The 27,242-nt window shown below is 43.3% G+C and overlaps 1 protein-coding gene and 1 pseudogene across 1 annotated transcript in view; one reads left to right on the forward strand and one right to left on the reverse strand.

The window, feature by feature from the left end:
• The window catches only part of LOC143723674 (uncharacterized), an 87,532-nt gene extending 69,633 nt beyond the window's left edge, over window positions 1-17,899 (forward strand). Inside the window, exons 24-28 of the mRNA XM_077216377.1 lie at window positions 7,867-8,040; window positions 8,573-8,743; window positions 13,141-13,323; window positions 14,016-14,193; window positions 17,867-17,899. Of these exons, the coding sequence (XP_077072492.1) occupies window positions 7,867-8,040; window positions 8,573-8,743; window positions 13,141-13,323; window positions 14,016-14,193; window positions 17,867-17,899 (739 nt within the window). The remainder of the gene's footprint in view (window positions 1-7,866; window positions 8,041-8,572; window positions 8,744-13,140; window positions 13,324-14,015; window positions 14,194-17,866) is intronic.
• Window positions 17,900-18,206: 307 nt separating this feature from the next.
• On the reverse strand, window positions 18,207-21,966 carry LOC143723676 (uncharacterized; annotated as a pseudogene).
• Window positions 21,967-27,242: the final 5,276 nt, after the last annotated feature.

The following is a 27,242-nucleotide window of genomic DNA, read 5'->3' on the forward strand; positions in this document are numbered from 1 at the left end:
CCAACAGATTACACTGAGCGGAGCGGGTGACCGGTTTAAGATGGCAGCCCCATGGCTCGTCCGCGCCAATAGGCAGTAGCGGTCGATAGGGCGTCTATCTATATGATGTCTATGGTCTGGACACCATGGACCAAATTTTCGCCTCATCTAGGGAACCAATCACAGAACGGGGAGGGAGCAGCAAGACGATGACGACGTCTATGCGACACACCAAAGTAGTAGTGGGAAGTTCGGATCATTTTACTGACTCGGATCTTTGAGTCTCGTTCAGCAAAATGAACGAATCTTTTTTCGAGTCATTTCATTCATTTCAGCATAATATAATTAAAATGGCATGTTAAATATCCCAAGACATCAAGTACTTACGAAAATGTTGATTACATTTGTAAAAAGAATAAAAATAAACTATAGGGTAATGCAGCCAAAGTCAAATTATAAGAAACCGAAATGTTTTATTAATTGATTAGTTGTTGGGTCTTAAGTTCAAGCTATTGCAGTCTGGTTTTGTTAGTTCACCTCACCTCCTGATCCGAGACGTTCTTTCCTTTGCAACTTCATATTTATCAGGTTAGTTCTCCTCTCGTGTCTCGAGACGTTGTCGACTCGTCAGTGTCTGACTCTGATCTGTCTGCTGGGCCGACCGACCGTGCCGTGTGTGATGCAGCAGGGCCGGAAAGAGAAATGATTAGTTCATCTTTCGAGTCTCGAGTTCGGGTTCGGCCGTGTCCGAGTCTTTCGTTCTTCCTGTCAGTCCATAGAGGCTATGCTGTCAGTACCAGAAAGAAAAATGATTAGTTCATCTTTCGAGTCTCGAGCTCAGGTTCGGACGGTTCCGAGTCTTTCGTTCTTCCTGTCAGTCCATAGAGGCAATGCTGTCAGTACCGGAAAGAAACATTATTAGTTCATTTTCTTCGAGTCTCGAGTTCGGGTTTTAAATCCTTCTTTTGTCACGTGACCGCTGGTATCTCGCATCAAATAAAACATTAGATTCGTATTATTGACTGCGTCTGAATGTATATTGTTTTATATTTAGGAATTAAAATACAAAATATGTGCAATAAACATTATCTGAAAAATAAAAGTTCCATCGTCTATTGTCCCTGTCCGTCTCTTTTCTAAATGTTTATTGTGCATCTGTGGTGTGTTTTATAATATATTATACATTAATTAACTACTATTATATTATACATTAACTACGTGCCTGTTTGTAAAAAGGTTTTGAATTAGTAGGCTATTCAATACGGTGACAAGTCACGTGACAAAAGAACGAAGGACTCAAACCCGAAGACTCGAAAAAAATGAACTAATCATTTCTCTTTCCGGTACTGACAGCATAGCCTATATGGGACTGACAGGAAGAACGAAAGACTCGGACCCGGCCGAACCCGAACCAGACGAACTAATCATTTCTCTTTCCGGCACTGACAGCATAGCCTCTATGGACTGACAGGAAGAACGAAAGACTCGGACCCGTCCCGAACCCGAAGATTCGAGAGAGATGAACTAATCATTTCTGTTTCCAATACAGATTCAGAACCCATATGTTGCGCAATGCGCATGCGCGGTCAACACAAAATGAACGAATCACTCTCTGAAACAACTTGGTAGTCCCGAGTCATATTAAAGATTCGTTCAAAATGAACGAATCGTTCATGAACGGCACATCACTACACCAAAGCAGTTTGTTTATACCTATGGATCAGACATGGCAGCAGACGCGAAGTTACCTTTCGATGCAGCCTTGGATCATAGCTGTCAACATTTGGTTTTCAAAAACGAATAGTTTTATTCTCACACACACAGAGCGAGTGCATACCGCCCGCGCTCACACTCGGCCATCAAATCTAGTCCCGCGCCACACTCCATTTGAGTTAAGCTTTCCACGACTGCGCAACTGGGTTTTATAGGTTGCCAGGTTGAGATGACAAACGGTTTGAAATTGTATATGGTGTGTGGATTGTGTGTGAATATAATGCATTGAATACAAGACCTGGCAACTGGTCAACATTAGACAAACATATTGGTCCGATTATTCATAAAGGAGTTTGGGCCATGCAAATTACGGGAGTTTCCCGGGAGAAATAACAAACCAGGAGGGGTCTGGGAGATAGGGCTAAAAAACGGGAGAAACCCGGGAAAAACGGGAGTGTTGACAGTAGGGATGGGGAAATGAAGCATCATGAAGCAATGAGGCTTTCCCCTGACTGTTCCGGGAAAAGATTCAAAGCTTTGCGAGTGCCGAGAACAGCGCCATCTGGTGCTTATTTAAAATAAAGCAGCCAGAAGCCTTTGTAAGAAGCTCTCAGATGAAGCAATCACAACACACTCCATAGTTTCAATGTTATGTGTACAAATAAAAGCCTTACACGTTTGTGTTTGATTTGTCCATTAAATACATTCCTTTACCCATTAAAGTGTGACAATAAAATATAAAAAGGGCTTATATGATTCAATAAGATTGAATGTAGGCCTACAATCTCTCTCTCTACACACACACACACACACACACACACACACACACACACACACACACACACACACACACACACACACACACACACACACACACACACACACACACACACACACAGTGAATAAGGACATTGTGTGATAGGATCATCTGTTATTAAATGTGCTTATGACACTTGGCAGTGATAGTGCTTATTTAACTGTAGGAATGACAGAAAGGTGATACATTTTTTAATTATATTTATTAAGAAATAAAAGTTGTTTCACAGTGTTGGGCTGAGTCTATTTCTCCTCTTAGACAGTACTTCCCCAGCCTTAGAGAACACTCTTTCACATGACCCAGAGGAGGCCGGGGTACAAGGAAACTGTAATGCTGTATATAGATGGGGTAGACATGTTTCTGCATTCTCCAGATTTCAAGTGGATCTTCAGCTCTTTGTATGTTTGTCTCTGTAAGGTATTTATCGCATCAGAAGTGGCATTTGAGCTTTGTTTGTGCTGGTCTACAGCACTGTCCAACAGAAGACAAAGGTGTCCACCTCAGAAGTGTGAGGAGAAAAAAATGATTGGGAGTGACTGTACATGTACATTGACTGAACAAGACACCAACGGTCAACAATTATAAAATACAACAATAAAATAGGCATAATTAAAATTTTAAATAATAAATGAATAAATATTTATTATATTTACTTTTTTAGAAATGCATAGGCTACATACATTGGAAGCTATCAGCTCAAAATATTCCCAGATAGGGAAAGTCTTCCTTTTTTTGTCTGTTGCCAAACAAACCCTTCACCAAACACCAACACCCTATCCCCTCTCCCCTAAGCCCACCCTATCCCCAAATAACAATAATAAGGGACTGTTCGTTTTTCATTTAAGGGGCCACCGGAGGAGTTTTGAGATCTGTAGTCAAAAAAGACTTGACCCTCCCTTCGCCAGTAATACATTTTTCTATGACCCTCCAAAATGATTGTGAAAAAAGGCATGACCATCCCCTGGAAAAAGGTTGTGACATCTTTGCGCTTGGCAAAGATGTTCAGATAGCCATTGTTTTTTTTTACAACCATGACAAACGACTAAACTCCTGCTTTCTCATCTTACTAAGGCTGTAACGATAGACCAAACCTACAATTCGGTTCGTATCATGAATTTTTATTTTAATAAAAAAAAAATAAAAAAAATCATGTTTTCGGTGCTGATGCAGTGGTGACGCGTTCATGTAACAAGGGTGGTGCTCCCAATAAAGTAGGCCCTATCTTAAAGCTGCCACAAAGAACCGCCAAAAGTAATGATTATGAATATGTCAAATATAGCAAGGAGAGATTTTAATTGTTTATTAATAAACAAGGTTTTTCTGTGTCAGTGTGTCGGCTTCAAGATGAAGTTGACGATGCTGACTCGCTATCTTCACAGTAACGCGCCAGAGAGAAATGCAGATTTCATATCGATTACTTAAGCAGAGAGCAGTCTGTTTTTCGTTTTTAAATGTTCTGTTTAAAAGTAGACATCAAGCTTTCTATATATTTCTCAAATCTGTGAGGCAAGTACATTATACGCTGAGTTTCGGTTCATTTATGAGACGAGAGTCCAGTTCACGCGCCGGCGACTCCGTGTCATGATGATCTATTTTTCTACTATATTTACTTCTTATTTATTAAATCCAGGCCATTGGTTGATGAAACATTAATTAAAATTAAGATATGATTAATAAAAAACGAAATTTACTTTAAAGAAAGGCTTTGTGCTTTCTGAAGTCGCTTTCAGAGCGGTCATGTCCGTAACGGAGAACTGTCACGTCCGTAACATTGTTTTTTTCCTCATAAATGCGAACACGAAAAAAAAAAATATATATATTGTATGTTCTGTGGAGGCCGACCCTTCTTCATCCGGTTATTAGCCTACTTATGTTTTGCGCAGTGTAGCCTCGTAGAATTACTAAAAAATATTTTGCCACCTAAAAGTTAAAGATTTGTTGTGTCATGTCACATGTGTATTTCGCTCATATTAAATATAAAACGCATGTGTAGACTGATATTTTTCTAATGTTTTGACTCCTTTATTAATGGGGTATGGATATATAAACAGACGTTTCAGTATTAAGTGCATTTTCTGATAATTTATATTTCAAGTTTTGACTGCAAATGTCACATCCATAACGCTGGAATTGCCCAATTTTAAAGAATTTATCCTCAACAATTTTTTGGAGTAGGTCTGCGTGTTTTATTATGTTAACTTCAAATAATTCTAATAGTAATTTAAAAATGTGGTAGCCCTACGTCTAACACATCACACTCCACTGTTATGGTGGCAATTACAGTAAATTTACTCACTAACATTGTTGTGGAAACACAATAAGAATGGAAACTAAAATATGGTAGTATCGTACAGCGCACATTCTATCAGCTGCAGTTCTGGCGCCTCAGTCCCAATACACTCAACGTACATTCATATCACATGTTAATGCCGCGGTAGAATTACACCAAAGTCCTTTTAGGCAAGTCATGCCACTCGGCCGCCATCTTGGCAACGCCTCCGGGCAGCTATTTCGGACTAACAAGACCAGGCTCCTATCTAAATGAAGGGGCAGAGAGTCAGAACTGCACATTCACTGGTCACCGGGACATAAAAACTGCATGTATAGAAACAGCAGTAAAATATGAAAAAAATCGCTGAAAAAGTTTGATGACTTTGCCCCAAAATAAGGTTTAAAACGCCTTTTCCCCCACAGGTTATACTTTACTACGCATGCGCAAGGGTTCTCTCCCTCTCTGACGTGCGCGCGCTGCACGGTTTTAAGCACAGTATGTGTGAGCTCTCGGTCGCTCGCTCTAGATTCTGGGAGATTTGAACTAATTTGCGGGCATCAGGGAGCCGCTATAAATATGCGGTAGACACTTGGGATGTCTGATATTTACACAACGCACACATACACTGCATATCAAATCTGCCGCCTTTTCAAACAGTAACGTATTTTCCACTGTCGCAAACCTCAACTGTGCGCATGCGTCAGTGGAACCAGACGATAGGCTTAAATGTTTCCCGGCTTGACTGTTAAAGGCAGACGGGTTTTCCCTATATAGTTGTATTGAGGATTGAGTAAGTGGCATGTCTCTATAAATAGTCTCTGGTTACACTCACAGGACACTGCACTTATTCGCAATCAGAAAAGTTCATTATTTGCTCCGGCTTTAAAGCTATGCCGGGTAAACATTTCATTGGCGTTCTGTACATGATGCACTTTTTCTGAGCGCCCACTGTCAGACAGCGCCAAACTGGATTTTTGTTGGGTCAGACCCATCTGATAGCGGAGGGGGACCGAGACAGAGAGAGCTACATAAAGCTACATGGAAAAAATATGCACCAAACAAGCCACTTTGAAATTGTGCTGTTTTCATGAATACAAAAGTTGGGTGACCCTCCCCCTAGACTAAAAAAAGTTGAATGACCCTCCCATCAACAAAAAATAAAAAGACATGACCCTCCCCTATTTTCCTCCAGTGGCCCTTTCCATAAATACCGAACGGTCCCTAATACCTAACAAACACCAAAAGTGTAAAGATTTTACAAAACCAAAAAGACACAACAACAGCAAAAAAGAATGAGTAGTTTTGGTTATTTAAATGTAATGTATTGATTAACTTTCAAAGTACAGCACTCTCCTCACAAATCCATCAACCAGACTAAGCCAACAAGGACTCGTTCAGTAAGATCAGGGGTTCGAGCCTTCTGACACCCAAAGCGAAACGTGTACGTGATTGGATAGAAAGTGAGGCTTCATTTGTCATCGATCACGTGACTCTGGGAAACCAATACACACCCGATACGGGGCTTCAATAGAAATTGCATCACATTTAGGTGTGTTCGACATCGGCTGCGGCTGGATGTAACCGATCGGCGAGAGTCGCCGCGTGCAGGCGGGGAGGAGCTGCAAACAGAGACGTGAAGTCGGACACTTTCTGGTTCCCGTAGTGACCGCTAACGTGGTGTTTGCATGCTTTTTGCAAAATACACAGATGTTTCAGAGACATTTCCATTCAATACTTTATGTACTGCTTTATACAGCGTCTGTTTGAACAAGAATAAAGTTACTACTACCCAGCGGCACCATGATATCAATTTGACGTCAAAAGTTGGTCAAGACTTGATCAAGATATTGTATATCATTTTAAGGTCAGTTTGAAAAGAAAATGTCTTCCAGTGGTAATTAGATGAAAAGAGAAAGTTAATACCCACACTGAAATTGGTTTTTGTATATGCAGGTCAATATGTTTGACATTCACTTTACATCAAATCAATGTCAAGGATTGGTTTTGACGTCAATTTAATTTACATATTTGACCTGTTCCTTGAAGTTGATTTTGACATCAATTTGATGTCTTTTCAACATCAATTGCCCACTGGGTATGAAGTGGAATCAAAGTTTTTTAATCAGTTTTATTTTGATAAACATGACACAATATAACATCGTGACTACATGAAAATAGTTATAAAAAAAATATTTGTGAGCTTTAGTGGAACTAAAGGTGTGAGAATAAACACGAAACACATTTGATCGTTGTCATGTGGTGAATCCGGGCCAATTGTGGAACAGTTGTGTCGTCATCAGAGCTCATGCAGCTGCTCTGGAGAATCTGCGCTGGCTGAGTCCTGCGGCTGCTCTCGAATCGCTCTCGCGCTACTTTAATGGCATACGTCACAGTCATGTGGCATCGGCGTTGCATCAAGTCGGACAAACTTTCTAACCGCAATGCACTGCTTCAAGTCAGCCACCAATCGCTCTGCGCAGAGCTGCATGAAGTTGAACACACCTATTTGCGATACGCACATCGAAGCTTCAGTTTCATACGTAACATCACTAGTTGACAGGTATGCCTTGGATATTGTTCTAAGTAGTTCAGAACGCAAATAAATCTCTGACCCATCGTCTTCTTCCTCGTCTAATTTCTTTCGCTCTATCTATGCATTGTCTGTGCATGTATGTATACAAGAAAGAGAGAGAGAGCAAAAGAAAGAAATCGTGTATGCCATAAATAATTAAAGGTAATTTAATTGGGAAAAGGAAAAAGGGAATAATTTGTCATTTTTATCCTATTGTTTGCTTGATCATTGTCTTCGGGGGTTTTGGTTATTTTGCTGTTGTAGGCTGTAAGGAAGTAATTTGATGAAGTGATATGGAACTGACTGATGAAACTGTGCAGTCAAGATCTGCCTGGAACTAATACTTCAGCTGTGCAGTTATTGAAAAATAATCAACACACATCAGAATCAAACATTCTAGATGGCAGGGATAACATTTTATCTTATTAGCTCACTCACTAAATTGTGATTATGCAGTAATGAATTAATTTGAACCACAATTTTACTTTTATTTCATGTTTTTATTTTCTATAGACTTTCAGACTGCAGTATCAGTGAAGAAGGTTATAGAGCTCTGGCTTCAGCTCTGAGATCAAACCCTTCACACCTGATAGAGCTGGATCTCACAGGAAATGATCCTGGACAATCAGGAGTGAAGGAGCTCAATGATTTACTACAGGATCCAGACTGTCAACTAAGGACACTGAAGTGAGACATTATGAAATGATACAAAATAAATAAAATGCAGGCTAAATATTCATATGAAATTTCACTTTAGTAATACAGCAAGCTGCAAATTTTGTTGCATCTGGGTGCTGTGGGCTTGATGACAGTCTGCACAGTTTAGTTGTGGTACAATCTACAGTACATGTTAAATAGACATTATGGTTCACCAGATGTGCTGGTTTTCAGTGGTATGATATTAAATTGTTAAACGCACTGTAGGCTAGTTTAATTTTCATCAAGGCCAGATTCCCAACACTGTATCAATCTACTGTAGCTGTGGTGTGTGGTGTCCAGAAAGATATTGACACAACTTCACTGACCATATTTGAATAAATATATGAAAGTCAAAGAGTCATAATAATTTTTTTGTGTAATTATATGCTCAAAGTGAAAGTGCTAAAAGTAACTAGAGCTTTTCATTAGGAACTATAATGAATTTTGTCTTAACATGTTTTGTAATGCAATAGACATTTTTAGTTCAGAATTGAATTAAATCCTGCATCAACTTCTGCAGGTTTTTGAGTCCTGCTGCAGATGAAGCCTGTCAGTATGTGATTGAAATTGTGGGTAAAAACCCGTTACTCCTGAGAGAGCTGAATCTGAGTGATCGTGAAATAGGAGACACACGAGTGAATCAGATCTCTGCTCTACTGCAGGATAAACACTGTCAACTCAACACACTGAAGTGAGTATTTTAGATCATTTAACATGTTACATAACTTTTAATAGTAATATTACTGTAGTTGATAGCTACTACTATTTCCTCATTTGTTCAAGTCAAAGCAGTGTTTTTTTTCAACATCAAAAAGAGTCACAATAATATGAAAATTAAACGGGCAATTAAACACACAAGAGTTTAGCTTTAAACAGTAGGCTAATGGCGGACATGCCGCGTACACTGTGCAAGTTTGGACACTTAAGGTTATGAGCCATTGTAGTCACTCAACTATAATAATACACATAGATCTACCCTATGTAACATGGTTTTGTATAATTTGGCAGTATTACAGAGCCTATACACCGGTCAAAATTGGGCAGACTCCCCAACTCGTTTAATTTGAGCTCGGGAGGTGCTCGTAAGGTGTTTGGCTCACACGATGCGAGCACCATACAAGCATCAACGATTTCCACGTTTCTCCCAATCTGACAAAATGCTTTACAACCATTAAAGCTTGCGAGCTTCTACAACAGCAAAAATCATACCTTGTATGCCTGACATACTGCCTGACACACCTTTCATCAATGCCTCATCTGAGATTCGCACAGCTACTGTTGGATAGAGCAGTGTGTCATCAGCATAGCAATGGTAGAAGCCATGTGCCTGTATGAGAGGTCCCATTGATGTAGTGTATATGGAGAAAAGGAGGAGTCCAAGAACTGATCCCTGAGGAACACACATGATCAGTTGTTGACCTACCTATGAGATAGATTCAAACCAGTGAAGTGGAGTTCCTGTAATGCCTAGTGATGAGAGGGCGGACAGAAGGATCTTATTATTCAAGCTCATTCAGTCATTCATTTAACCGATTCGTTCAAACTGCTGATTCATTGAGAAACTAAGCAAGTGACTGTCTTTATTAATGGGTCACTGAATCATTGGCTCACTTGATTCATAAAAAAAATGTGGATTCATTCAGTAACGACACACTGCTGTGTGTTGCTTAAATATGTATATTCTATGTTTCCTTTCCACTAGTCTGAAAGATGACAAGTTATGGAAGCAAAATCTCAAAATTTAACAGTGCATGAAAAAACGAAGTAATTATTTATAGTGTGTTGCATTACGTAAAATTTCCAGTTCATGGCAGAATCTTGTTTGAGAATCACACACAAGCTTTTTAAAAGCAAAGTCTTTGTTTTTGACTTCTTAAGCCTAGAGAACATTGATTGCCAGACTAGAGAGAATTATGACAATTGTGAGTAAACCATAACAGTAAACATGTAGACATTCATCTAGAACAGTGGTTCCCTTTCGTAGTCACTAAGAGTTACGTTGTGACGACGAATGGGGTTTCGCTTAGAAAGCCTATCAACTTCGGGTATTACAAAACAAGCCAATGGCAAAGAAATGCCATGGGTCTGTGAAATTTGCATAGCGTAACTCTGCCCCACCTCGTGGGTATATAAGGAAGTACGCTGGCAACATGCAGATATGTTTTCGCTTTGGAGCCAAGTGTTTCACTTCACTCCACAAGCCATCCTGAGATCCACTCTCTTCGAGACGAGCTTCTCTCCAGGTGTTGTTTTGACAGCTAGTTCCAGCGAGTGCACATTCCCTGCTGATCTGTGCAGTGATCTGCCATAGTCGGTGTGTTCTCTCCCTGGTCGCTTCAACACTGCAGAATTTTTTCCTCTCACAAAAGAGCTTGCGCTTGGCACGTCTTTTTAAAGATGTCTAGCCTGTGCACTTCTGGTTGCGGTCGGCAGGTTTCTGAGTTTGATGGGCACATTCGCTGTCTCGCGTGTTTGTGCTTAGATCATGCTAAGGCAGTATTTGTGGGTGCTTCATGTTCTCACTGCGGGAACATGATCATCGCAATACTTCGTTCGAGACTCAATGACCTCGTCAGAGGGAGAGTCCTCTCATCCACACCCCGATCTACCCCCTCCACGAGAGCTGGTACTTCGGCTGGTGGACAGGGTGACCTGAGGGTGAGGGTGTGGAATCAAGCGCCGACAATTTAGTGTTGCAACCCATGAGCGTTCCGCATTATCCGAGTCAGATCCCGAGTTGACTGCCATGCTTTCCTGGGCAGCCGCGAGCATCGGGTTGGAGTAGAACCCTCCACCCCATCCTGAGCGCTCGCGGCTGGACGATTGTTTTTTGGGTGCGGCCGCTGATCCTCGTCGGCGTCCAACCCCAATACCTTTCTTCCCGGACATGCATGAGGAGGTCACGAGGTCCTGGAAGACACCCTTGTCTTCCCGTGATCACTCGGCGACCTTCTCCGCCTTTCCTCCCCTCGATGGGGCCGCTGCTAATGGGTACACTGGGGTTCCCCAGCTCGAACGTTCTGTTGTGATGCAGCTGTGTCCACAGAGTGATATCTCCCGTGGTGACCCAAAGCACCCCTCCAAAGCCTGTAGGTTTTCATCTATTCAGGCAGCCACCTCTTTGCATGCCATGGCCATTCTGCAGGTCTACCAGGCCCAGGGACATGCACGAGGGTAGTACTGACCCAGGGCTCTTTGATGAGCTGCGTGCCACCACTGACCTCGCTATCCGAGCGACAAAAGTGACCGCACACTCCCTGGGCCAGGTGATGTCCACTAACGTGGTCCAGGAGAGACACCTTTGGCTCAAGCTGGCCAATAAGAGAGATGCCGAGCGAACCCGCTTCCTCGACCCTCCCATATCCCAGGCTGGGCTCTTCAGCGGAGCAGTGGAGGACTTTGCCCAACAGTTCTCAACCGCCCAGAAGCAGACTGAGGCGATTAAACATATTCTGCCCCGACGGCCCGCTGCTGCCTCCACCCAGCCGTTGGCACAGAACCCTCAGTCTGCTCACCGCCGAGGGTGCCCTCCTGCGGATCCCACCCCTCCCGCTTGTCCCCAACAGCAGCCTTCACCCGGGCCGCACTATGGAGGAAGCCACAGGAAGGCACCCCAGCCCTCTCCAGCCCTGCTCCCCACTAAACGCCAGACTAAGCGGTGCTCCTAAGATGGGCTGCTCAGAGATGGTGGTCAATTCTTCGCAGGACCTGGTAGCAGGGGCACTTCTTCCCCCGGTGGAGGGCCGGCGGATAATCTTTTGTTCTCCACTCCCCGCTGCTCGCCCCCGGATATGTCCCCAAGGTTCCCACCATTCCCTTTCAAGATCAGGTGGTGCACCTGCAAGCGCTGCCCCTGGAGGAGGCAGACCCAGGCTTGGCACTGCTCTGTCCAGTACGCGCCCTCCGTGCCTACGTAGACAGAACACAGTGTTTCAGAACCTCAGACCAGCTCTTTGCCTGTTATGGTGGGAAGCTGAAGGAAAAGGCTCTCTCCAAGCAAAGGCTCTCTCGACACCCAACACATTCGTCAGATTCTACAGTCTCCGAGTGGAGCCAGTGTCCTCTCATGTACTCGCTTCAACCAGTCGGTACTAGGATCTGCTCAGGTGTCTTCACTTGCTCGCCATTCCACTCCACGGACTGGATACGTGCAATATTTCCTCCGGCTGAGCATGTGTCTTTCCCTTAGCAAGCCACCTTGTCACCCCTGGAGTTGAAACATTCCACCCTGCGGGCTGGACATCCTAGTGTTTTTTCCATATGCAGCCCCCTCCGGGTCATATGTGTATTCTGTAAGTCTGTAAGTAACCATTCTATTTCATCAGAAACGATCTTAAAACAGGGCTTTAAGTGTAAAATAACGAACTTGTCCTTTAAGTCCTCCTCAGCCCAGGGGGGTCTTCTCACCTCTGAAGTCAGAGGTCGCTGCCCAAACACCTTCTGAGTGCCTCACACATACCTTCCAGCTGTATAAACAAAATAACAGAAAACAAGGTTCCCGTACTCAGAATACAGATAATATGCCCATATGGCATTCCTTTGTTAAATCTATTAATAATAAATAAATGTTTCCATCACAGTCCACTTTTGGAAGGCCAAACGAAGTAGTTAGCCTTTCGTAATGAAAAACGTCTCCACGACATGGCAGCGCCACTAGCAACAATAACACAGCGAGAATAAGTTACGCCTTCTTTCTTTGCGTATACATTTGAAACTCTGACCCCACACATTGACGTAGATTTGTTGGGGGTGTGTTTGAACGAAGCGTTTTAGGAAGGTGTGGCTGAGCCGTAACTTTTATAAAGAATATCTGTTTAGGTTTGACATTTTGAGCTTTGTAACTCTGCAGATCTTATGCACGCACAAACAGCTACATAACACACTAATGAAAAAGGAAAAAAGGAAATCGCATCATATGACCCCTTTAACAATTTATCATGAAGAGAGTATTTTGTAATCTAGCAAAGTAAAGATTATCTCTCTTTCTCTGTCTTTTTGTTTTGTTTGTTATTGAGAAGATGTGACTTTACAGAATACAGAGATAGCTTTGCCTGTCTTATTTTCTGCTCTCTCTTTCTCCTAATGTAGGTTAATACGCTCATTACGCTGTGATATGACAGATGAATATTGTTCTGCTGTGACTTCAGCTCTGAAATCAAACCCATCACACCTGAGAGAACTGGACCTGAGCGGGAATAAACTAGGAGACTCTGGAGTGAAAAACCTCAGTGATCTACTGATGAACCCACAATGCAAGCTCGAGAAACTACAGTTAGTAACATTATGCTTTACAGCAGTTACTGTGTGATAAAAGTTTATTATGCAATTTACTATGCAATTTTCTTGACTTTAGCAAATGAAAAATAGCAAATTTTCTTGACTCTCTCTCAATGTGCTCTGTTGATTTTATATCTTAATCTAAATTTATAATTCATTAACTTTTTATGTCTGAGTGTAAATATGCTCCCCAGCAAGCAATTTGGCGTTTAAAGACGTCTAATAGCTGTCCAAACACAGCCAAGACGTCTAGGCTGAAAAAGGCAAAATTTGGTCTGTCAGTGAAAATTTTATAGATGTCTTACCATAGCCCAAGAATAGATGCACATGCTACGCATAGAACATGTCAAAGACACAAAAACCAAACACCTTGTAATCACTGTTGACTTTGCTTACATGATGGAATATCATACATCTGGTAAGTTATTTTGGCAAAAACGACATGTAACCAAATTCAATGTTATTTTGGCTAGAATTGGGTTACTCATAGCTGGACTATATAGGATCTTTAGATAAGCTAGACGGTGAAATGACTGGTATCTTCAAATCCTAGTTATGATCAAGTTTCTATGTTTTTGCTGGTGTACTGTATTAGTGACTGTATGGCGTTTACTCATGATGCATTTAACACACATGCACTTAGTAACTTAGATCTGAGTAATTTTCTTTTCTCTTTCTGTCTTCAGTCTGAGGGATTGCAGGATTAGTAAGAAAAGTTTTCTCATCCTGACTTCAGCTCTGAAATCAAACCCATCATATCTGAGAGAGCTGGACCTGAGCAGGAATAAACTAGGAGACTCTGGAGTGAAAAACCTCAGCAATCTACTGATGAACCCACAATGCAAGCTGAAAAAGCTACAGTTAGTAACATTATACTGTACAGCAGTTTCAATAGTTTTTTTTTAAGACAACATGGCCCAAGTTACATAAATTATAGCACTGCATCTTCTGACATTTCACTGTCTGAAGAAAGATTCAACTGGTGGTTCAATATGTCTGTCAGTAGAAAGTTTCATATGCTGAAATTTGACAACTTGCATTACATGAATGTTTCGCTTAGAAAGCCTATAAACTTCGATTATTACAAAATGAGCCAATGGCAAAGAAATGCCATGGGTCTGCGGATTTTGCATAGCGTGACTCCGCCCCACCTTGTGGGTATATAAGGAAGTACGCTGGCAACATGCAGTTATGTTACTTGCTGAGGAGCTGAGACTGAACTCAGGCTGTTCCAGCGGTACAGCGAAAGTGGCAGGGAGACGTAACGTCTCCGTTCCCTACTCAGGGAATACACATGTGGGGGTCACAATAGAAATACACATATGGGGGTCACCAGTGGGGAACCAAGCACATGGAGGCACCAAGCCAACGCGAAAGCTGCCGCAGGCATAGACTCTGGCGTTGACGTCAACAGCACTGGAGGAACTCAGGGCTTGTGGGAAGCTCACCTGAGGAATATATCGCACGTATCCAGTCCGTAGAGTGGAATGGCGAGCAAGCGAAGACACCTGAGCTGGTCCTAGTACCGGCTGGTTGAAACGAGTACATGGGAGGACACTGGCTCCACTCGGAGATTGTAGAATCTGGCAAATGTGTTGGGTGTCGCCCAGCCTGCAGCTCTGCAGATGTCTGTTAGCGAGGTGCCATGCACTAGAGCCCAGGAAGAAACACTCCGGGTGGAGTGGGCTGTCACACCAAGGGGGCACGGTCGACCTGGCTGCTGGTATGCCAAAGCAATGGCGTCCACCATCCAGTGAGACAGCCTCTGCTTGGAGAGAGCCTTTCCCTTCAGCTTCCCACCATAACAGACAAAGAGCTGGTCTGAGGTCCTGCAACACTGCGTTCTGTCTATGTAAGCACGGAGGATGCGTACTGGACAGAGCAGTGCCAAGGCTGGGTCTGCCTACTCCAGGGGCAGCGCTTGCAGGTTAACCACCTGATCTCGAAAGGGAGTGGTGGGAAACTTGGGCACGTATCCAGGCCGGAGTCTCAGGATCACGTGAGAATAGGCCGGCCCGAATTCCAGGCACGCTTCGTCAACAGAAAATGCGTGCAGGTCCCCTACCCTCCTGATGGAGGCCAATGCAACCAGGAGCTCTGTCTTAATTGACAGGAACTTAAGCTCCCCTGATTGCAGAGGCTAAAAAGGAAGCACTCTGCAGGGCAGTTAGAACTAGGGGTGTGCCATATCATACCGTCCACGATAATACCGGTATACATTTTTACATGATAAAAAAGTGTCATATCGCGATATCAATGATATAGCGACCCAATGACGTATGGCGCATTTACGTTCCCTAGCACGCACAACAACAACACCTGTCTGAGCGCGAGAGCAGCCTGTCAGCCTCTGAAGACGATTTAGCAATTTCACAAACAGCTTGAGTGTTCAGCGGGGCTGCCGACGCGCGTCTTCTCACGCGCGCGTTTAGGAGTCGGGACATGACTGAATGGTCTCTTGCACAATCGGGCCATCAGTGCATCGTAACTAAAGTTTATAATTTTCAAGTCTTCTTAATTCTTATCAGTTTAAACATTCAAGCGGTTTTAAACTATCCAGTTATCTACTCGCGCACTCTCTGAGAGAGTTGCACTGCGTGCATACATAGAGTACAGCTCGCGAGAAACTAAAGTAATTTTTCGCGGATTATATTGATCATATTAATGGGGGGAAAAACGCAAAATTGTGTAAAACTTCCGGTCTTGGTAAGTATACTCATAAACACAGTCGGTTATGTATAAAACGCATGTGACAGTGTGACAGACAGTATAATGAAAACAGCAATGGATCCTTGCACTAGCTGTAAAAGTGACAGCAGCCATAGGCTATGCGTCTGTCATTAATGTTGTCGTCAAAACAACAAAAGATAGCTTTAATTGTAATGAATGAGAATTATTAGCCTATGTATTTAATTTAATCAGGAAACAGAACTAAAAGACTATGTGTTATTTTACATTTGATTACTTTATTATGTTTCTGTAGTATTTCTGAATACTGGTGTTAGACCTACACACATTTAACATTTAATTCAAATATTGAAATCAAGCTTCCTTGTGTTGTGTAAACTCTTAACAACAAAATTACCACATTGTAAAAACACAATGAGTGAGCAAACATTTAGGCGAGATAAACATAATAAGAAAATTTTAAACAACAACAAAAAAAATGTATATATCATCATAAATATCATTATCGCAAATATTCTTGAAATATCGTGATATAATTTTGAGGCTATATCGCCCAGTCCTAGTTAGAACCACTGAGAGGTCCCAAGAGGGAACGAGAGGAGGGCGAGGAGGATTCAGTCTCCTAACTCCTCTCAGGAACCTGGTGATCAGATCGTGCTTTCCCACGAACTTACCCTCGACTGCATCGTGATGTGCGACGATAGCAGCAACATACACTTTCAGGGTGGAGGGAGACAGCCTTCTCGGTGAGAAGAGCACCAGTTGACGAAGAGGTTCCACTCCAACGAGTAGGCATGTCTCGTGGACGATGCTCTAGCGGAAGTGAAGGTAGCCACCACCGCTGGTGGTAGGGTACTCAAAACTGCCTCCTCCCATCCAAGAGCCACACGTGGAGGTTCCAAAGATCGGGACGAGGGTGCCATAGGGTGCCCCGTCTCTGAGAAAGGGTCCTTCCTCAGAGGAATTGGCTAGGGAGGTGCTGTCGCGAGGAGTACAAGTTCGGAGAACCAGGTCCGGCTAGACCAATGAGGAGCAACCAATATGAGCTGCTCCTCATCCTCCCTGATCTTGCACAGGGTCTGGGCAAGGTAGCTCACTGGAGGAAACGCATACTTGCGGAGGCCCCGCGGCTAGCTGTGCGCCAGTGTGTCCGTGCCGAGCGTGCCCTCGGTCAGGGAGTAAAACAGGTCGCAATGGGATGAGTCATGGGAGGCAAACAGGTCTACCTGTGCACCTGTGATAATCACCCAACAATCACAACAACAACAATAATATATTAATATTAGTATTAGTGGTGGTAGTATCAATGATAATTTTCACAATGATAATATTCATGGCAACATTAGTAACATTAGCTCTAGCAATCTACAACAATAGTGACAATAGTACTAATAACAATAACAATACATTTAGCTCAGTCAATAATGTCACCGTACATTTGCTCTAAACTCTAGGTCAGGGGGCTGATCCACAACTGCCAGTGAGCACAACCAATTCAATAACCCGATTCCCCCCCACCGCCGCCAGCGACACCCAACCCCCGTAGTTAAGCTTCTAAGCTCCATTAAGTTTTCCTCTAAAAAGTATGCCGGGGCAACATAACAGGCACCTCCAAACCAAGCAACCAATTGTTATGGGTGGTTGGCCCTCTTGCCCTCTTTTTTTCTTTTTTTCTTCCATGGCTTGGACCAAGGTGTGCACTGGTTAGCTCCCCAGCCAGAGACACCACATCCAACCCAGGTATCAATTCAATACAATTATTTTACATGAGGGAGGGATTTGGCCAGAGGCAGTGAAAGGGAAGGGCCAGTCAGCCCAACCACTGAGTCTGTAATGATTATGCCAACAGGGCATGCCAGTTGCACCCACCAACAGCACCTAGAACAGATGCCCGACCCAGACCATTTATATTTTAAACAAAATTGTATTAATATTTATACGTAATATTTTCTGAATTGTTATTTATATAGGAAGAGAGAGGAAGGGAAGACTAATAATTCTATAATAATAATAATAATAATAATACCAATATCATCATCCCTACTACCACCATATTTAATAAAAATAAATAGCAATAGTAATAATATGCAGATTTTAAATGAAATAAAAGTAGAGTTAGAATACACCTTCTGGTGCTACTTGGACACGTCATCAGTGAAGAACCCGGGGTCATAGGGTGTTTCGGGTCTTTAATCTTCATACACCCTCAGCCGGGGGTGATCAGTCCGCGGCTTGTGTCCAAGTGGCGTGTTGCTCCACGTTTCCCCCCCACGGACCCACAGCCACGAGAAGCCCTCTCTGTGGCCTCTAAGATGTTTGTGGTGGCTTTCTTCAACTGTAGTCCTTTCACTCCAAGGAGTTTGAGGGTTCGCAGCAGTGAGCGACCAGCAAAACCTCGGCACCCGACCTCGACTGGCTCGCAGCGAGCTTTCCAGCCGTTGTTACGGCACTCCGAGCTGAGCTCTGCATACTTAGCCCTCTTGCGCTCATGGGCCTCTTCAATACGATCTTCCCAGGGGACAGTTAGTTCCAAGATGGCCACTTGCTTAGTAGACTCAGATGTTAGCACCATGTCCGGGCAGAGCAAAGTGGCTGTGATGTTGCCTGGAAACTTAAGCTGTCTTCCAAGGTCGACTTGAAGCTGCCAATCACGAGCAGTGGAGAGGAGCCCCCTCGTAGAGCTAGGCCGGTGGTGTTGTTCCTTCTGCCCAGCTCTGATGAAGGTGATTATTTGTTTGGGGGCTGCCTGGGTCTTGCTGAACTGGATCGCTGTGCGGATAGAGTCAGCCAAAGCCTTTAACACCTGGTCATGGCGCCAGTGGTACCGCCCCTCCCCTAGCGCTTTTGAGCAGCTCTAAAAATGTGCTCCAGTGTGCCCCTCTTCTGACACAGCTTGCAGTAAGGAGTATCTGCCATGCCACAGATATGCAGGTTAGCTGGGCTTGGGAGGACATCGTAGACCGATTGGACAAGAAACTTAATCCGAAAAGTCTCATAAACAAAAAATCCTAGATCACAAACTATAAACCCAAAGTCCCCCATTCCATAAATGACTCTCGTCTGGCAAATGAGCTGAACCAGTTCTTTCGATTTGAGAGTCAATCGGACACCATCCCCCTTGACTCCTCCGCTCAGCTTCAGCCTCAGTCCACCACTTCCTCCCCCCCCTCATCAGAGTTGGCCAGCTCCACCCCCTCCCCCCCTCTCTCCATCTCAGAGGGGGAAGTCAACAGGCTATTCAGGAGGCAGAACCCCCGCAAAGCAGCTGGGCCGGACTGTGTATCTCCATCCACCCTGAAGCACTGTGCTGATCAGCTGTCTCTGGTGTTCACAGACATTTTTAACACCTCACTGGAGACATGCCATGTGCCAGCCTGCTTCAAAGCCTCCACCATCATCCCTGTCCCGAAAAAACCAAGGTCCACAGGACTAAACGACTACAGACCCGTCGCCCTGACCTCTGTGGTTATGAAGTCCTTTGAACGCCTTGTGTTGTCCCACCTAAAATCCATCACAGACCCACCCCTGGACCCCCTGCAGTTCGCCTACAGAGCCAACAGGTCTGTAGACCATGCAGTAAACATGGCCCTTCACTACACCCTCCACACCTGGACTCCCCTGGAACCTATGCTAGGATCCTGTTTGTGGATTTCAGCTCTGCTTTCAACACCATCATGCCGGCCCTGCTGCAGGACAAGCTCTCTCAGCTGACCGTGCCTGACTCCACCTGTAGGATGATCACTGACTTCCTGACGGACAGGAAGCAGCACGTGAAGCTGGGGAAACACGTCTCTGATTCCAGGACCATCAGCACCGGATCCCCTCAAGGCTGTGTTCTTTCCCCACTTCTCTTCTCCCTGTACACCAACAGCTGCACCTCCAGTCATCAGTCTGTCAAGCTCCTGAAGTTTGCGGACGACACCACCCTCATTGGGCTCATCTCTGGTGGAGATGAGTCTGCCTACAGATGGGAGATCGACCCAGATCCAGACCCAGAGATCGGGAGATGGATTTTAGAAAGAGCTCAGCCCCACCCTCCCCCATTATCCTGTGTGACTCCCAAGTCACTGCTGTGGACTCCTTCCGCTTCCTGGGCACCATCATCTCCCGGGACCTGAAGTGGGAGCTGAACATAACCTCCATCACCAAAAAGGCCCAGCAGAGGATGTACTTCCTGCGGCAACTGAAGAAGTTCAGCCTGCCAAAGACAATGATGCTGCACTTCTACAACGCCATCATTGAGTCCATCCTCACCTCCTCCATCACCATCTGGTACGCTGTTGCCACCGCCAGGGACAAGGGCAGGCTGCAGCGTATCATTCGCTCTGTAGAGAAGGGGATTGGCTGCAATCTTCCATCACTTCAGGACCTGTACGCCTCCAGGACTCTGAGGCGAGCAGGAAAGATTGCAGCTGACCCCGGACACATACTGTTTCAGTCTCTCCCCTCTGGCAGGAGGCTGCGGTCCATCAGGACCAAAACCTCTCGCCACAAAAACAGTTTCTTCCCATCGGCAGCTAGCCTCCTTAACAAGGGCCTGGTCCCCCACTGACACTCCCCCCTTGTAAATTACTCAAATGTCTCTGCACATGTAAAAACTTTCTTCTCTTTTCATGCACAACCTGGCACATTGCACATACTTGTAGTTAATCTTTATTGTTGTATATTTTATTTAGTCAATTTATATTTCATTTCATATTTATATATATTCCTACATTTATTTATGTCAACTGTATATTTGTCTACATGTAGCACCTTACGACCAAAGCAAATTCCTCGTATGTGTAAAACACTACTTGGCAATAAAGCACCTTCTGATTCTGATTCTGATTCTCTGCTTTCCAGAGCTCTGCCCAGGTTATTCTGCGTGGATCTGCATATTCCCACCTGGTCCACGCTCCTTGTTTGGACATGCCGGCCATTTTGGTGCGGCGTTCTTCCTCCACCTCTGCTCGTATCTTGTCCTGAATCAGTCTGCGCCTCTCTTTTCCCCGAGCCATATCGTAACGTGGCTTGGAAAAACAGCCGAGACCTGCTCGTCCCGTTGCCATGGAACCCACCAGCATTTTGTGCCTTAGTCGCGCCTCCGCTCTATTGACAGCTTCTTGCTCCAGCCACTTCCTCCCAGTCTTCACAAGGATTCCTGCTGCTGCGACTTTTGTGTCACTGGAGTCCCTGTACATCAATATCTCTCTAGAGCGGGTGACTTTGAACTCCTCTGTTAGTCCACTCAAAGGAAGATGCAGCTTGGTGGAATGGCTGTACAGGGCAATGCTGCTCAAGGACCGAGGGAGCCCCAGCCATTTTCTGAGGAACTGGCTGATAGAATTCTCTAGAACCTCTACTGTTGATGATGGTACCTCGTAGACTAAAAGGGGCCAGAGTATTCTTGGCAAGACTCCGTGCTGGTAAATCCAAGCTTTGAATTTTCCGGGGAGGCCAGATCTATCAATCGCTGTGAGCCAGGAAGTAAGGTCGCACTTGGTTTGTTTTATGGCAGCTGAGTCCTTCAGGGAACTATCAAAGATCTTCCCCAGGCTCTTAACCGTTTTTTCAGACACTGATGGAATCATAGTCTTTCCCAGGACAAAGCGAAAACGGTCGGACACTTTACCCTTCTTTAGGACCAGAGACCTGGACTTAGCGGGCTTGAAGCTCATCCTTGCCCAGGAGATGAGATTTTCAAGCCCCTGGAGGAGCCATCTGCACCCTGGAACGGATGTTGTCATCACTGTTAAGTCGTCCATAAAAGCTCTTATGGGGGGCTGACGGGTTCCAGATCTTGACTTGGGTCCTCTACATTCCACCTCGGCCGACTTGACAATCATGTTCATGGCCAGTGAGAAAAGAGTTACTGAGAGTTGTGCAGCCGGTGATTATCCCTTTTTCAAGTTGATGCCAGGAGGATGTTATTTGGCCTGAAGAGACTCGCGCGCTGAAGTTGTTATAATATATATATATATATATATATATATATATATATATATATACGTATACATACATCTATACACATACACATATACATACATACACACACACATACAAACAAATACATACACATATGCATACATACATACAAAGGACATCTATACTGAATAATTGTAGTACTGTACAGTAATACTCAGAGATTATTCATTATTAGTTTGTAAACATGTGGTTGAGAGAGTGCGTTGGTCCGGTTCCAGGTTACTGATTTACATGAAGATGAGTTAGGAATGGTTTCCAGATATCAAGAAATGTAGATATAATATTCTTGTTAGTGTATGTTATTTTTTCTAATGTGATGTATTATATTAGAAGATTAGTCCAGTGATTGATATGTATACAGTTTTTGGACTTGCAAAATTACTTTCTTGGCGATAGTTAAAGAAATTAGGAATGGGTTTTTGTATCTGAGTGGGAGATTATCAACTTCCATGCAATTATTATTTAGTAAACAGAGTGATGGAGATGGAGGGATTCCACAACCCATGATACATGGTGTGGCAGGCTGCGGGACTGGTACGGGCTGGGGCGCATTCCTGCGACCACCTCCACAGTCCGGCCCGGGTGAAGCCTGCTGCTGGGGCCGGGCAGGAGGGGGCGGAAGTCGCAGGAGGGCACGTTCGGCGGCAAGCGGACTGAGGCGTCTGAACCGGCAGCTGGGTGGCAGCAGCTGGCTGCGGGGTCAGAACATGTTTGGTAGCCTCAATTTGCTTCTGGGCGGGCGCGAACCGAGTCCTCGTTATTCCAACCGAATGAGATGCTGGGCCCGCCGGCGTCCACGAACGCGGCTCTGGTCAGCAAACTCATTCAGAACCACACGGGTTGCAATGTGAAAGAGGGGGGTGTGGACCGAGGATATTTTTCTGGTTTAGTTCCACACCAGCCGCCTCAGGTCACCCTGGCCACAAGCCAAAGTATTCTCTCGCGTGGAGAAAATAGATTGGGGTGTGGATGAGGGAACTCTCGCTTTATTGAGCTCATCGAGTCTCGACTGTTACATTGCTATGGTCCATGCATCCACGAAAGCTGTCTGAGCCTGATCGAAGCCCAAACACGTCAAAACATGAGCTGAAGCTATCAGACTACCGCACTCAGAAATACACGGGCAGATCGCCTTTAAAAAGACGTGCGACGTGCACCCTCTTTTTGTGAGAGAAAAGCTTGCAGCAGTGCTGAAGCGCCCGGGGAGAAACACTCACGCTGTTCAGTTCAGCAGGCAGGAATGTGAAACCCGCTGGAACACGCCATCACACCAACACCGACTGGAATCTGCTCGTCTAGAAGATTCTCGAAGATAGTCAGAGAATAGGCTGCAGGAGTGAAGAGGACTTCTTGGCTCCGAAGCAAAAACATAACTGCATGTTGACAGCGTACTTCCTTATATACCCACGAGGTGGGGCTGAGTCACGCTATGCAAAATCCGCAGACCCATGGCATTTCTTTGCCATTGGCTCGTTTTGTAATACTCGAAGTTGATAGGCTTTCTAAGCGGAACCCCATTCGCCGTCACAACGTAATTCGTAGTGACTACGAAAGGGAACTGAAATTACATTCATTACAAGATTATTAGTTTTTCCAGTCATTAATTTTGTCATTGAGAATTTCTATAAAATATTGTGCAAAAATCTCGTTTCGTTCTCATGAACCCAATCTCGTGTCTCGTCTCGTGAGATAAGTGTCTCGTCACACCACTAGTATTTATTGATGGTAAATTACACTAAAATTATTATTTTCTCTTTCTGTCTTCAGTCTGTGTGAATGCAGTATTAAAAAGAAACAGGTTCTCATCCTGACTCCAACACTGTGTTTAAACATTTCACACCTGAAAGAGCTGGACCTCAGTGGGAATCAAATAGAAAACAAAGGAGTGGAGGCCGTGTGTGACATACTGAAGGATTCATGCTGTAAACTGGAGAGACTGAAGTGAGGAACATTCACCTACAAGAATCAAAATGCTTAAAATCTCTTCAACATTAGAATTGAATCAAAACACATTTACTCAATATCTCATGAAAAGACTGAGTTTGCATTATATTTGTGGAATTTAATAGTGATGTGTTTTGTGATCTGATGAAAACAGGGTCTGATATAAACACCCACCAGGTACCAAGCGCAGGTACATTTTGGCCATTGAATTTTGCACAGACCACTATGGTGGGTGATAATTTCCTTACAACTAAGCTTTAAATATGCACTGTGGCACGAAGAATCTCTGACAGTCACTAACTTCACTAACAGCCATAAAAAATGTGCAAGTATTAGAAGCTTTCAAAAAATGGCATAACAGTAGGATAACTCCATTACCCAGGTTGCCCAAAGCACGTGCGCCTCAAACCAGACAGAGTGTAAGCAAAGGAGCACAGAAACAAATTGACAGAAGGTTGCAATATGTTGTTGAATTTTTCTAAAATGTCTTCATGAAATGATGTTTGTGATAAGAGAGTAACTGTAATGGGATTGACAGAAAAACATTGACAGAAAAATAACAAGTTGCAGAGGAGTGAATGTGTGTTCCTGCAGAACCTTCGATTGGGCTTTTATTTTTCTTTATTAATTATAAGTTAGTGTTATTTAAATTATTTGGGTCTTTTACTCTTTTTTTTATAAAATTATCGGTTTCCTGTCAAATTTGAACTTGATGCAAAATTCATATAGGGGAATTTCTTTGGCATTGGAAGTCCATTAGAGGGAAATCCTCATCACATGGATTCACATTGAGATGACCATTTTAACCTGCAAGAAGAAAAAGGCAAATGTGACTGTGTACTCTGGGTGAAAGTAACAATTCTGTCTTTTCTCTTGCCTGTCTTTCTGTTTGTCTCTTTCTCTAGTCTAAATGACTGTAGCATTACAGATTTTGCCCCTTTAACTCAGTCTTTGGATAAGACGAATGCACTTCAGTTTTTAAAAGAGCTTGATCTGAGTAACAATATGATCAGAGACTCAAAGCAGCTCAGAGACGTGATACGAGACTCAAACTGTACACTGAAGTGAGTAAACATCACTTTGTCAAAGTCACACTTGTCTTGCACAGACAAACATATGAATGTAACAAATATTGTTCTAGAAATGACAAATAATGTAAAATCAGTAATGTAATGTTAGTTATAATCTATTACACTTTGTACTCAACGTAATTGAAATATAGTAACTAATTTGCAAATTGTTCCACTTAACATTGATTTTCTCTTTTGATTCCTCCTTACAGAGTAGACAGTGAACAGACTCTGGTCAGAAGTGGTCTAAACCTCATTGGTGGATGGTTTACATCCTGGTCTAATGCTCAGGATCTTGTGAATTCAACAGGAACAGACCTGACATCATCAGATGAGGAATCCTCAGAAGGTTCTCACTACTGTAATACATGTGATGTGATTTCTGTAACCAAAATCTAAAATGTTCTTTATATATTCAAATAGGAACTGTGAGTATATCAGCACAAAAAAATGAAACATTTTAAATGTTTAAAAACACCAGAACGGGTATTTTGGGTGAGATGTTACTAAACAATTCCTAAATGCAAACACTACGCATAAAACTACAGCTATAATGAATTCAAGATGTTTATACACACACATGAATTTATTCAATAGCCTATTTAAACAGCTTCAAATAGCATTGCTTTAACATGTAAAGTGTATTATATGAGTTCTTATGCATTACTATTTAAAGCAGCATTAATAGAAACATACCTGTAAACGTGAGTAATGTTCAATGTTTATTGTTGGTTTAGTATTCATACTACATGGTATTTTGTGTGTGTTTTTTTGTGTTTTTTTACAGGTGACATAGTTGAGGAAGAAGAGCCTGGACGAGCATTCAAATGAGTGGGATGAAATGGAATATGAGTCTACGTCATAATGGTGTTGCAGTTAAACTATAGAAATTAAAATATTGCTGTTATTGCTAATAACTGTGATTTGTAATTTAGCACTTAAATCAGGGATGAAACGGTTTGACTATAAAAAGTCCCCATGGTTAATAAAACTTTTCATATTATAATCATCATTAAATCATCATCCAATTATCACGATTTGAAAAACCCATGGTAAATACTGCTTGGCAACAAGCAAAGTTAGTAACAGTCTCACGCAGACGCAGCATAGGTTTCGATTTTGTGTGAAAACATGATAGAAGGTAGAATGATGAGAGAAATTATATAAAATAATGTATGTTTTACATTGCATTTCTTACTTATTATACAGAATATATTTTTAGGGGCCAAGCACCGAAGGTGTGGAGGCACCTATTTTATCCGTTAGTGTTCTTATTATTCTTCCTGGCAGCCCATAGAACCGCTTGCGGGAAAGTTATAAAATTTGGCTCACTAATAGAGGATAGTCTGAACTGTCACCATAGCAAATTTGGAGTCTCTAACTCAATCCCTCTAGCGCCACCAACTGTCCAAAGTTTCACTCATGTTTATGTTAATAACTTTTGAATCATAAGGTCTAGGAAAAAAAAAATCTTTTTTCCTATGATTCCTTAGCTCAAGCCGATTTGATTGCACCCTATGACGTCATTTTCCGTCATGAAAATTTGTCCGCCCTTTTGAATTCTCAGAAAAACCTACTTTTTAGAACTCCTACTAGGCCGTTGCTCCGATTTTCACCAAAATTGAACCAGATCATCTCCAGACTATGATAGCACAAAGCTATCAAAAGCTTTTTGATATACCCAACTGTTATCGAATAACACGCAAATGAAATTGATGTAGAACACCCCAAATTGGCACAAGGCTGTATCTCCGCAACGCTTTATCGTATTCAGACCATTCTTGGTACATGTCATCACAAGCATGACCGGAGACTACATGCTGCGTTTCGGCGCAGCGCCACCTACTGGTCCAGAGATACAAAAAAATGGCTTTTTTTTTGCTTATAACTTCTGAACGGTTTGTCCAAAAATCGAAATTTTGTTAGATTCAGGGCATCATGCTGAGTCGACATAATATCCAATTTCTCCCAGATCGGCCATTTTGAATTATGTGCTAAAATGCTGTATTTAATGAACACATGAACGGATTGTCACGAATCTCGGTATGGGTCATCACCACGATGCCCTGAAGGAGCCTGAGAAGTTTCGAAACAGAGCCACCTAGTGGGGATTTTTTTCCAAATGCTTATAACTTTGGGTGTGGTCGACTTATTCTCACTTATTCTCGTCTCCTTAGACTCCTGAATCCTTGCCAAGTCCAATGATATCAAACATGCTAGGTTTCGCCTTTCGGTTTGTGTAGA

The sequence above is a fragment of the Siphateles boraxobius genome, unplaced genomic scaffold (genome assembly GCF_051911475.1).
Source record: "Siphateles boraxobius isolate OS27281-9 unplaced genomic scaffold, OSU_SipBor_1 7, whole genome shotgun sequence".
NCBI lineage: Eukaryota > Metazoa > Chordata > Actinopteri > Cypriniformes > Leuciscidae > Siphateles > Siphateles boraxobius.